We start from the raw sequence: 12,849 nt of genomic DNA, 5'->3' as shown, positions 1-12,849 counted from the left end.
TTGTCAAGTTTGCTAACTGGTAACATTTTAAAAAAATTTTTAATTATTTCCTTAGATTTGTTCTTTTTTTTTTTGGTACCGGGGATCGAACTTGGGTCCTTGCGCTTGCGCAGCAGGCGGCGAAACCACTGAGCTAAATCCCTGGCCCCTTAGATTTGTTCTTGATCCATAGATTTTTTAATACTTAATTTCAAGAGATTGTCTATTGTTATTGATTTTTATTTTAATCTTGTTGTGATCAACAAATATAATTTCATTATTTCAATATAATCATAATACAACCATCAAAACTAGAAAGATAACCTCGATACTGTTACTGTACTATTGAAAACAAAGGCCCAATTTCCATTTGTCCCAATAATTATTTACAATCTAAGTATATAGTTAAGAAATAATCAATAATATTTTTCTTCATTGATGATACTAAAAAGCATACAAGAAATAAATGATTTAAATAGTACATAAACTTTTTCTGATAAAGAAACAGTGATTCCTAGCTCATTTCAGTAAACAAGCATAATCCTGATAAGTATACTAGAATGAGATATTCTGAGGTGAAAGTATTGACTATTATGTCTCCTAAATGTATCACTGGTACATTTAACTGAAACATTGATACAGTACTTTGAAGAAATAATTTGTAGATAGAGAGTTTACTCTTTGAAGGAACTTTCAGAAAAGCTTCATAAAGCTTAGTGCATATCTTGATAAAAATAAATCCGTATTTAGGTTCAGATGAGAAGAGAACACAAAATCAATTAGTGTGTAAAAGTGCTTGGATTAGTGGGTTGTTTTCCGTCTGGGAATCCTACCCATATCCCTTGCAAACAGTAATATATTTGGTTTCATGAAATTATTATTCAATTGAAATGGAGGTCAAAAACATAAAGTAAACATTTTTGTGTGCTCATTGTAATATCTGGGCCAGTGAGACTGTTTGCTTTTTTTCTTTCTGAATGGTAAGAAATGTCTGTAAAGCTTACTTTCCAGCACTGGAGCTTTTAATTGACCTAAATTGATTTAAAAAAACAAAAATGACCAAAAAGCTACATAATTGTTGAACACATCTTAGAAAGATTAAGGTGTTCAAGAAACAACGTTTAAGCTAAATTTGGAGAAAATATTTTAAAATATATTTTAGTTTGTATTGTCTGACAAACCAATTGCTTACCTCTGGAATTGGCTTTTCTCAGTTTTGCCTTAGCCACTTGGAAACTGAATGTGGAAGCCGTATTGATTTTACTGCTTCTACTTTTTAACTTTAAAAATGTTTTCCTTTCTTTTCTTATTCTGTGGATGCTCAAGTTGCTCTGAGTCTCTGTTTTTCCTATATACTCATTCTCTCTGGGAGTTTATCTACTTACATTCTGGTGGTTTACTTAAAGAAAGTACTTAGAATCATAGCACAGAAAAGAGCCTTGCAAAAATGATCCAATGTCATCTCTACCTGCCTTCTATGTATATAAAATGTAATTTGGTGTGGCGATACATGGGTTTCTCATTCATTGTTACACCACTGCAAAGATCTCTGATCTCTGTATGTATTGATGAATTAAACATAATCTGTGCCTACTTCCAAGGCATCATTTAATAAGCCTGGAATTCCATTTTTTAGTTGCATTTTTCTAGTTTTGAATTGAAAGATGATGTTTTCCTGTCTGAACATCATGAAAATCTGGCTATGGAACAAATGTTAGTCTAAGAAAATCATAGTGCTGAAAAAGGGCATTTTATCACCTTCCATGACACTTGAAGTAATTTTATCCACAAGTGTTATTTATACTGTAAGTCAATCAAAGTGGCAGTGAGTCACTGCTCATTATGGAGCAGTTACAGATTTCTGTTGTTTTTCTCTTAATTGTATATTTTGAGGCATATAATTATCACTTGTAGTTTCAAAATTAATCTTAAATATTTCACTTTCAGGTTTATTTTTTCTCTTCTGCAAATTAAAGGATTGGATCAAATACCACCACCACAAAGTTACAAAATAGGCACATAATAACTGAAAAAAATTCATACTTTGTAAATAAATATTTAGTTATTATAAATTATCTTTGTACTAATAGCAATTTTCCACTTTGAACTTTCTGATAAGATTCTTCTTCAGTCCCATACATAGACAACTTGCTTTATGTTGTTCAGTGTCTTTGGTTCTATGGAGCTCATACCCTAAGGCTGGAATTAATTTTTCTAACACATATGGCTTCATCTTATAGCTTCATCATTGGATAAGAAGTTTAGATATCAGGAAAGCAGGCTACCTAACTTATAACTAAACATTTCTACAATGTAAATGGGTTAAACCTGCTGTGAAAATAAAAATGTTACTGGGAACCATTTACTTCTCTCAGTGAAGGTAGTATTTAGCCACAAGGACTGCACGGCAAATGCAGGAACTCAGTATTTGTTAATTTATTAGAGTAATTGAAAAGAAATGTAATTATGTAAGAGTGGTACATTGCTTATAACTGGCAATAAATATACTTAAATTGAAAAGAAAAAACCTATTGCATTGTTGTTAATTGACTTTCCTAAAAATCATTCTGCAAATCTAGCCATAACTAGTGTAATTATGTGATATGTATTGGCTACGATTTATAGCAAGTCAGAAATAAATGGCAAACGATTAAAGCAACTCATCTCAGAGGTCATCGGTCTCAGTTAAATTGTAAAATCTTCTCTAAGTCACATGACTTACTTCTAATTACAATACCTAATCGTTGACTAGGAAGAAGAATTACTTTTCTGTAATGTGTAGGTCTGGAAACTTAATTTCAAATACTGAAACTATTTTTAACAAATCTTATTCATTTTGCTTTTTAAAAAATATGTATAATACATAATGAAAACAACCCTCCCAAACTAGATAAATATTGTCTGGTTTTGAAAAGGTAGATAATTTTTTCCATTGCAAAGGATAAACAGAAGTATTATTTTAAATCTGTATAAGTGTTTGCAAAATACCAAAACTTTTCCATTGAGGTTTGGTAGGTTGGAGATTCTGCCACACAGGGAAATGCCAAGAGAGCTAGACAGGGACACACAGGTTGAAAAGATATTCAGAGGGGTGAGATCAGAAGTTGGGGTTGAAAGTGCAGCCTGGCAGGTCAATCATTACTTTTGAATTGAGTGATAAATACTAGGACAGAAAGGAAAACTAGAAAAATTTTAGAAAGATGAACTGAACAAAAATGACCAAAATCATGCTGCAATAGCAGATAAACTTTCAGATTGACTTTTCTACAAGTTAAAACTTATTTTTCTGGTTTATCTCATTTGTTTTTTCTTTATAAATTCTCTGGGAAAGATATGACAAATTTTCTTCTTGAAATTCTTTTCTTCTTGCTTGCCTTGTGAACACTTTACACCCATTCCTCAAACAAATATTTGCCAAATCAAAAACCGAGCTCTATGTTTTTTTTTTTTGTTGTGGTGATGAGGGGAGTAAAACAAACTATGTGAAAATGTTTTCCATACCAAACAGAAAAACACAGGGGTATGAATTGTCCTACTCTTGCAAATTTCATTAAATGAAGTTAAAAAATCTTACTAAAGAAAAGACTAAAAGAAAAAATCCAAAATGTTGTTTTGGGCAATAAAGTGGATTGACTTATAGATCATTATGTCGAGCTAAGCCAGGCTCAGAAAGACAAATATCCCATGGGCTCCCTAATATGTAGAGTCTAAAAATAAACCATGTCCGGAAAGTAGAAGAGAGACTATTATTCTACAAGAGGAATGGAGTAGAGGGGGAGAGAGACAGTGTGTAAGAGTGGATAGTAAGGGGATGGATATGATCAAAACACATTATACTTGAAACTCCCCTACATAATGTGAAACTAAGGGGAGGTTGGAGGAGGGAGCACTGCAGGGGATGATTACAGTATCTTATGAGCATGTACAAATCTACCAAAGTTGCATCCATTAGTTGTCTACTCAACATGTATTAATAAAAAATGTGGGGGAAATAAAAGGAATAAGAAAGCCTAAATCACCATCAGACATGACACTGTTGTAGGTAAATTTCAATTGTATCATTTAGTAAACAATTGAAAGGCTAATCAATGCTACACATTTTGATAAAATTTAAAAAATATTATCTGTACCATTGAAATACTGTTTGTTTGTTTCTTTGTATTAGTTAGGGAAAAAACAAGGATTACACACAAGAGCAATGACAAAATCCATAGGAAAGTCTATATGGTATAGTCTCTGAGAATAGAGTTAAAGTTGACTGATATTGGAGCCAACTTTCAATAATCTAAAATAATATTGTTAAGGGAGGAAAGAAGGAAGTATACACAATTTTTACTAAACTTCTTGTACAAGTTAAATCTGGATAATTTTGTAACATATATTATGTCCATTAATCTTAAAAAAACTTAATAACTATACTATGAATTCTAATGTGTGCTGAAAATTTTTCATAATGAATACTTAATTTACATTTTCCAACTCTGCATTCAATGCTTTCACTTTGATATCTTTATGTAAGACATCATTGTGGGAATATTCACAACTTAGAAATCAGTAAAAGCTACAAATCAGGTCTTTCCTACTTCTCTGAGAGCAAAGTTGTTGAATATTTAATAGCAACTATCAATAAGCATTCAGTAGAATTATATACTATTTAGTCTCTAAGTTAATTCTAATCCTACAATTCTACGGTGAATTTAGAACAAATTAGGAAATATTTTGTAAAATTTACTTCCTTATATTAGGTGTATGATTCAGACATTTTTTAATATCTTCAGCACATACACTGGAATTTCTAATTAAGATATTTTTATGTATATTATTAATTTGCACACTGAAAAGGTTTTGTGTTTTTTATAAGGGGCTATATTTCTGCATTTCATAATAAAGGAGCTTTTATGATTAAAATATTGGAATATTACAAATTATTAAGATTGATCTAAAGCTAAGATTTCTTTATGATAGCCTTGGACAATAACTGACCATTTTCTATGTTGGTATTTTGCAGTGAGGCCTACAGTAATAGAAACTGATATTTATGTAAACAGCATTGGACCAGTTGATCCCATAAACATGGTGAGTAAGGAATGATACAAATCCAGAGATCTTGATGATATGCCTTCATGATACAGTGAACACAGGAGTAATTTCTGATAGATCATTCTAAATGAATTTTTAGGTCACTACGATGTGTAATACTCTATATTAGGTATTGGCAATAAGAACTGAAATATCATTTATTTAATAACTGAATTGGTAGCCTGCTATTCTCGTGTAGTGTATTTGATAGGACTATGCTGAGGCATAAATATCACTTGCTCCATCAAAAATGGGTGGCTGAAGAAATCTAGAAAAAAAGGATATTGATAGGCCTAGGGGAAAACAGTGGGTCTGAGATGGAAAGGGACATATTGGCAGAAAAGGCAGCATGCCCAGAGACATAGAGAAATCAAACTTCCTGAAAAGATCCAGGGAAATTTGATGTTAAGAAAATGTAAAGTGCAAGATGAGGAACTGAGGATGAAAGAATTTTTAAGAGCCTTATTTAGGATGGTCTTGCAAGGTATTATAAAGGGAAACAAGTATTGTGTGCTGTATGGATTATGTCTCTTTGGATAACAGAAATGATCAGAAACTTTTCATAAGAGGAATATACGCATTTGCAGGATGTCACTTTTCACAAGATGGATGTAAGGGGCCAAGACTAGGATAAGAGAGACCATTAAGAGGTTTCATTAGTGTGGGCAATAGATCTCCAAGGTTTTACCTAGTATAGTATTTTTGAGCTGGAGACAATCGGGTTGTCATTTTACTATCGTAGGTAAAATGAAAATTGAGCCAGAGAAGACAATAGCACATTTAAGAAATATCAATGAATTTTTCAGAATTTGGTAACTAACTAATTATATACAGGCTGACTCCAAGGTAAAGAGTGAAGAAACCTTATAGATAGTGTCAGGTAAAAGGGCTGAAGACCAAGACCAGACCAGGCCACAACAAGCCTTTATTAGGGGAATGGATCTGCCGGGCTGTCTCTGAACAAAGGAGAGACAAAAGCAATATGGCTGGGGCAGGGAGAGTCTTTTATAGAGACTGGGGTGGGGCTTGTAGGGGCTGAGGCGGGGTTGAGTGAGGTAGTGACTAGGGAATGGAGGAGCCGGTGATGTCACTAGGTGGTAGGAGGTGAGCGAGTATTAGGTTACTCTCTAGGTGGGAACAGGGGCATGCTGGGAAGAAGGGTTTGTTCTTTGGTGGGAGCAACCATCTTGGCATGATGTCACACAGGGGAGGGGGCAAGGCACCATAGGAAGAGGGCAACTACTATACATAATAGCTGCTGAGGTGGTGGGAGACCTATCAGATAGTTGAGCCGTTATTTAAGATATGGAATATAGATGTATGTGTCCTAGATATAGTGGACCCTCAAGTTACAACCAGCATGACATATGAACAAGTTGGGTTAATTAGGTTAATGGGAGATTTATCTGCCTCTTGTTATTTATAGCTTGTACCCAGGTGAACATCCAGATCTCAGCTGTATTGATTTAGTTACAGCCAAACCTTGGGAGCAGATTGAGTTCATAAGTCAAGGGTTCACTGTACTGTTATGGTTTGGATCAAGAATGTCCCCTAGATGGCTCATGTACTCACAAGTGGTGCTTTAGAGGGTGACTGGATCACAAGGGCAGTGTATTCATCAGGGAATTAATCCATGGATGTGTTCAGAGATAAATGTGCTGTTAGGTCCTATGGCCTGGTTGGAGCGGAGACTCTGGGGCATGACCTGGAAAGGTCTATCTCCCTTCTGGGCTCCCTGTTTCTCTCTCTGCTTCCTGATCACCACAATGTGAGTATCTTTGCTCCTTCCAGATCCTTCCACCATGCCAATATGGTGTGTAAGCCTGGCAGACACTGGCCAAAATAAACCTCTCCTTCAAGTTGCAGGCATCAGGTATTTTGTCCCAGTGACAAGAAAAATGACTAAGAAAGATACTAAGGGCACATTCAGGAGGCACTGGCCGGAGCAATTTGTCTTATATGCCTGCTGTTGAAGGAAGTATTGGGACTGAATATATAGCACAGGAAGGAAAAGAGGCAAGAAGTCTGTAATGTAGTTAAAACTTCAAGAATCTCTGAGATGACCCAAGGGAACATTCAGGTTAAGAAGAGTACAGATATGAGGACCAGATGGTATATAAAATACAGGTGGAAGAAACAGAGGTGCAGAATAGAGGCATAGTCAGGAAAGTCAGACTGGTGGGAGAAACACCAGGAGGAGACATTTTATAATCTTAAGGATTAAAGAGGATGAAGAAGGGGGGAATAATTATGAATTGCAAATATACATAGAATTCAGTAAGAAATAGGCTAGTGCTGGGGATTTAGCTCAGTGGTTCTGGTGCCTGCCTTGCAAGTGCAAAGTCCTAAGTTTGATCCCCAGTACCAAAAAAAAAAAAAAAGAAAGAAAGAAAAAGAAAAAGAGATAGGCTAAATTGGGCCCACTGGCAGTAGCAATTAGAAAGTGTTGGTTTTCTCTGTTAGGTGAATTTGGTGGAATGGTAAATGTAGGAATGGACCATCATCCATCATCAAAATTGTTCCTATGTCCCCACTTCTTCCCTCAGAGCCCCAAATACATGCATGGATCATGTCAATCAGATACTGGTTTGAGGGTGCTGGGAGAAAGTAGGATTGCAGATTTAATTCCTGAACCACTAATTTCAGAAACTTTGTGTAGAAGAGGAAGAGGATGAAGGTAAGAGTATAAGGATAAACAAAATATAGTTAAACAGGAAGAGTAAGTTCTAGCATTCTATAACAGCAGGATAGCTGTAATTCACAGCTTATTATATATTTCATAAAGAATTTGAAGAGGAGATGCATAAGCTAAGTAGCCTGATTTGATTTTTTTCAAATTGTGCACATGTATTAAATAAGAGCAATGCAACCCATGAATATGAACAATTATTATGTGTCACATCAATTAAAAAAAATAAAATAGCATGTGGATAGCAAAGATAGAGAAAATAAGAGAAGAGAGATTATTAGAAAATATCAAGGGAGGTCCATTTAGGATAGAAAATGATGAAGTGTGGCATTTGTGCCTTATCTTTTATACATGGTGTTTTATTACTATTTGAAGGACAGTAATTAATGACAGTAGCATAACCAGAACGCATTATTAAAAAATAGATTATAATGTTCTGCTCCAAACCTTAACAATCCTGTTTCTGTGAGTCAAACTATTAGGGCTCATTTAATGAGCTCAATATTGTGTTATTCAATTAATCTCCTGTGATTTCATCATTGATGTTATTACTCAGCTCTGGTTGCCATAACAAAGTACCAGTGACTGTGAGGCTTAAGAAGTGGATATATATTTTTCACAATTATGGAGACAAGAAGTCCAAAAGCAAAATGCTGGCTGGTTTGGTTTGTTCCTGGGCCTCTCTTGCTGGGTTGCAAATGGTCATCACCTCACTGCCTTCTCACATTCTCTTTCCTTTGTTCTAACTCATTCCTGGCATTGCTTTACCTATCTATATTTTCTCTTCTCCTCACAAGGCAGATTAGATTAGGATATTCCATAAAGGCCTCATTTAAAAGTAATCATTGCTTTAAAAGCCCTGTCTTCAAATACAGTCATATTCTGAGGCATTAGAGCTTCAACATAGGAAGTTTGGTAGTAACACAATTCATCCCCTAAGATATTGAAGGGAATTCTCTACAACTTGCTGATCTTCTTACTTAATTTATTCAGTATTACAAGAGTCAAATCATTTCTTTATTATAGATTTTTATCACTTTCTACATGAAGACTCATTATAATATGCCAATTGCCTGTGTCTGCTTACTCCTATTACAGCCACATTCTGTTTTTCTCTTCCTCAATAGGCTCTTTCTGTGACCAACATTAACTTTCACAGTGTCTGCCCTGATTGCTATAGTGACAGCATTTTGGCTGTACCATAACTGATGTCTTTTTCACCATAGGGAAATGAATATTACCAGCTATGGATAAATTGGTTTTTGAGAGGATGGTGGGATGTCTGCATAGACTGAGCTAGCAGTTGGTCTTAAATAAGAGACTAACACTCAAGGGAGAGTCAGAGCTGAAGTCAAATCTTTCTCAGGAATGTGCAAAATCTCTCCAAGATTGGCCAGAAAAGGGAAGGAAGCTTAATGTAAGAGAGAAGAAAAAAAATGCTATCAGACCTTAGTAACACATATTTAAGGTTCAAAAACAAAGCTAATAAAATAGCAAGATTAGCCAGAAAATAAAGAAAAAACAGTGCCAACAGAAACAAAGAGAAGAAAAAGTTGCAATGAATGTTTTAACATCAGCTCTGCCTAAAACAAATTTCTATTCAACCAGTTGAGTTTTTGAAAGAGAATTTTTTTTTTCTTTTTCTTTCTTTCTTTTTTAAAATTTTCTAGTACCGTGGATAGAACTCAGGACCTTATGCTTGTGAAGTAGGCACAGTGCCACTGAGCTAAATCCCCAATACCAAGAAAACATTTTATATACCTGTGGGTGATAGTGTTGAATATTTAACATTAAGAAACTATAAAATTTCCTAAGGTAGTACATTACTAAAATGTTAATTTTTATCTTTAGAATAATATGGTATTGTTCAGTTTTTTAGGTGACCAATGCTTAGAGAAAGTAAGCCAATTTGAATATACAGAAAACTCTGCATTTTCCTAAATTGCTTTATTGGGGGGGTGTTGTTTTCAATTCTTCTGTATTTGTAAAATATAAAATGTCATCATTAAAATAAAGAGAAATAGGAATAGGATTCACAGCTGTAATAGTATCCCGGAAACACATTGGCATGAATGGCCACCGGGAGGCTTCAACAATGATCTTCTATAAAAGATTCATGGTAATAAAGATTTAGTTTTCTCACTAGGATGAATTGCACACTTGTAACCTTGGTCAGTGATAGTTCTGCAAATGGTAATTAAGTGAAATTGCTATTGAAACTAGTAATACTAAAACTTATGGGGGGGGAACCTCTGGAACAATTGATAGTGTTTATTAAAGAACTGCATTGTCAAACCAGGGATCAATAAGAAGTTTACTCAGAAGACTGTTTTAACTAAACAATACAAGAAAATTAGAATTCACTTTTCATAAAATGAACAAAATTGCTTTGAATGTAAGTGTAATCAAGCAAGCAAATGACTAATTAAGCAAGAGAGTAGTTGTTTTTTTTTTCTTCCATTAACTATGCACACATTTTAAGTAAGTAGACTAGAAAAAACATTAATATACCAGTTTAATTTTTTTATTTGGCAGTACTGTGGATTGAACCCAGGGTCTCCATATGAGCTACATTCCCAGCCAAATTTTATTTTGTATTCTTGGAGAGACTCCCTAAATTGTCTAGGTGGGACTCGAACTTGCTATCCTCCTGCCTCAGACTTCTAAAGTGCTGGAATTATAGATGTGGGCCACTGAGCTGTTTTTTTATTAAGTGAGACAAAATTTGATTTATTACAAATTAGATGCTTTTACAAATTTGACTACATAAAATAGCACTTCAATACATTTTCAGTGTTACATAAAACACCATTCTACAATAGGAAATATTTTTCTTCTCTTCGTTGCAGTGCTATAAGCCAGTCTTTATGTTCCTATCAAAAATAGGTACTTAATAATTATATATTAAATGAAAAAATGATTCAGTCAATAAATTATTGGAAAAATCAGAGTAATTTGGATAGTTAATTCAATTTTATGTATGTTCTGATTAAATATAGTTAGAATCAGAAATGAAAGCAAGAAAATGTTGATTGAGGTTTTTAGACTGGGCTTACATTTTTTTTAAGCTCTCAACTTTCTAGGTTGGGGAAAAGGACATGTTTTAATTCAATATATTGAGTACATGTGTTTCCATAGCAACTTACCTTCTGACTAGCAAATGCAGACATTCAAAGATTGTAGCACTTCTTCAAGTCAAGATCAGTGAGAGCTCTAGAAAGTTCAACATGTATTTAACCGAAGACTGCATTGCAAATTTTTTATGTACAAATATAGCTAAGTAGAGCATTTCAGATAAGACTTTAACATGAGTTTACTTTTTGTGACTAGTAATCTGTATCTAGTCTAATATGAAGAGATTATCAATACAGGAACTTTGAAAATGAAGGGAAAAAAATAAGCAATTTATAAAAACTGATCAAGAATGAGAAAATCCAGTCACATTTATAGAACTTAATTCATATCATTATAATTGCATGAGTGACATGTCAGGTATAATTCTGAAGCTGCGTATATTTTAACTGCTGAAATTTAGGGTTGCTTTTGGTAATGGAGTTAAGTCTAAAGAACAGGGGTACCAGCTATGAAGAAGATAATTCTGAAAGACCTGAGAAACCCTCTGGGGCTATACAGGGCCAGCAGTACACACAGGATCGTGTATATTTGGTAGTAAATAAATTTACACTGGCCAGTACAGAAATATTTTTTTAAAATAACATTTTTCAGACTACTTTTAACAAAAGAGGAAAATTCAGTTGTTCTCTCTGTAAGGCAAAAGCAAACAACAAAATATGAATAAAAACAAACTTTTATTTATTTTTTATTATTATTTTTGTTATTGATTGAACCCAAGGCTTTTTCAATGAGCTATATCCCCAGACCTTTTATCATTTTTATTTTGATCCAGGTCTATTAAGTACTAAATTGCCTGAGTTGGGCTTGAATTGGCAATCCTCTTACCACACCCTCCTAGAGTGCTGGGATTACAAGTATGTGCCACTATTCCTACCTTAAAAACTGTAAAACAAAAGTATATGGATAGATGCAAAGTCATAATCCTTATTCACTATTAAATGAAAATAAAAGGGTTTCTTCTGGTTTTTTGCATTTAAGTCTAATGGTCAAATATCAGCAATTACATTGGGAGATAGTTACAGTTAAGTAAGCTATTTAAAATGTTGACAACTTACTTTCAAGGTTTTTTTATTTGTCTTACCAGTGTCAATATTATCATAAACTATTTAGATATATAACATTAATTTAAAGAATCTTGAGAAATATTGAGAAAGTGACTGCTTAGATAAATTTTTCTCTGTATATTTATTCTGTCGCAAGGAACTCATTTTTCCAGTATGGTTCATGCAATGGGGTTCTAATATTCTATATGTCGACCCTCCACTCACCCCCACACACAAATCCTTCCCTTCCTCCTCTTCTTCCTTCTTCTTTTCCCTTCCCTTCTTTCTGTTCCTGATGCTTCTACATTTAAGGTGACAAAGCCTTAGGCGGAGCTTCTACATAGGAAAGGACATTTTTACTTATTGTATAATATTAACAGAAGACAGTCACTCTGTACCAGTTACAATAACTTCAGGACTTATGAACAAGAAAAACAGCAGAAAACAAGTTTCTTTGTTTCATCTACATATACAATATTTTAAGACCTGCTATCATATTTTTACTTTTTTTACTTCTTCATTTTCTATTTGATTTTCTTTTGTACCTGGATGATATAAAATTTATTTTTTACAGATCTTATTTTAAAACAATATAATATTTAGTTCTTTTTTATTGAAAAGTATCAGTGATACAATACTAAAAATGAATGTTTTTCATCTCTGCTTTGATCCAATATCTCATTTGTACCATAAATATGAAATTAAAGTTCTTTGCATTTGTAAAGTAAATAAATGTTTAAATACCCAAATTTGTAAAAAATTTAATTTTTATTTAAATAAACATTTCATTTTTAGTTTGTATTTTTATATGTTTGCTGTATTTTTTGCCATTTGCATAATTGCTGCATTGGCTTCTGAGTTAGAAAAGATAAAGTCACCTTCTTTCAGAGAAGCATAAAATCTAGCAGAGATGATGCTTTAAAA

At 33.6% G+C, this 12,849-nt stretch overlaps 1 protein-coding gene across 2 annotated transcripts in view; it reads left to right on the top strand.

Moving 5' to 3' along the window:
* The window catches only part of Gabrg1 (gamma-aminobutyric acid type A receptor subunit gamma1), a 77,818-nt gene that overhangs the window by 37,546 nt on the left and 27,423 nt on the right, over positions 1–12,849 (top strand). For both annotated transcript variants that reach the window (XM_087187555.1, XM_004849778.3), the window contains exon 3: positions 4,988–5,055. In XM_087187555.1, the coding sequence (XP_087043681.1) occupies positions 5,053–5,055 (3 nt within the window). In that variant the 5' untranslated portion in view covers positions 4,988–5,052. The remainder of the gene's footprint in view (positions 1–4,987; positions 5,056–12,849) is intronic.

This window comes from Heterocephalus glaber, unplaced genomic scaffold, assembly GCF_053883595.1.
Source record: "Heterocephalus glaber isolate CG9 unplaced genomic scaffold, H.glaber_assembly_v1.0 deba00001509, whole genome shotgun sequence".
Taxonomy (NCBI): domain Eukaryota; kingdom Metazoa; phylum Chordata; class Mammalia; order Rodentia; family Bathyergidae; genus Heterocephalus; species Heterocephalus glaber.
This window is presented reverse-complemented; position numbering and strand designations above follow the sequence as displayed.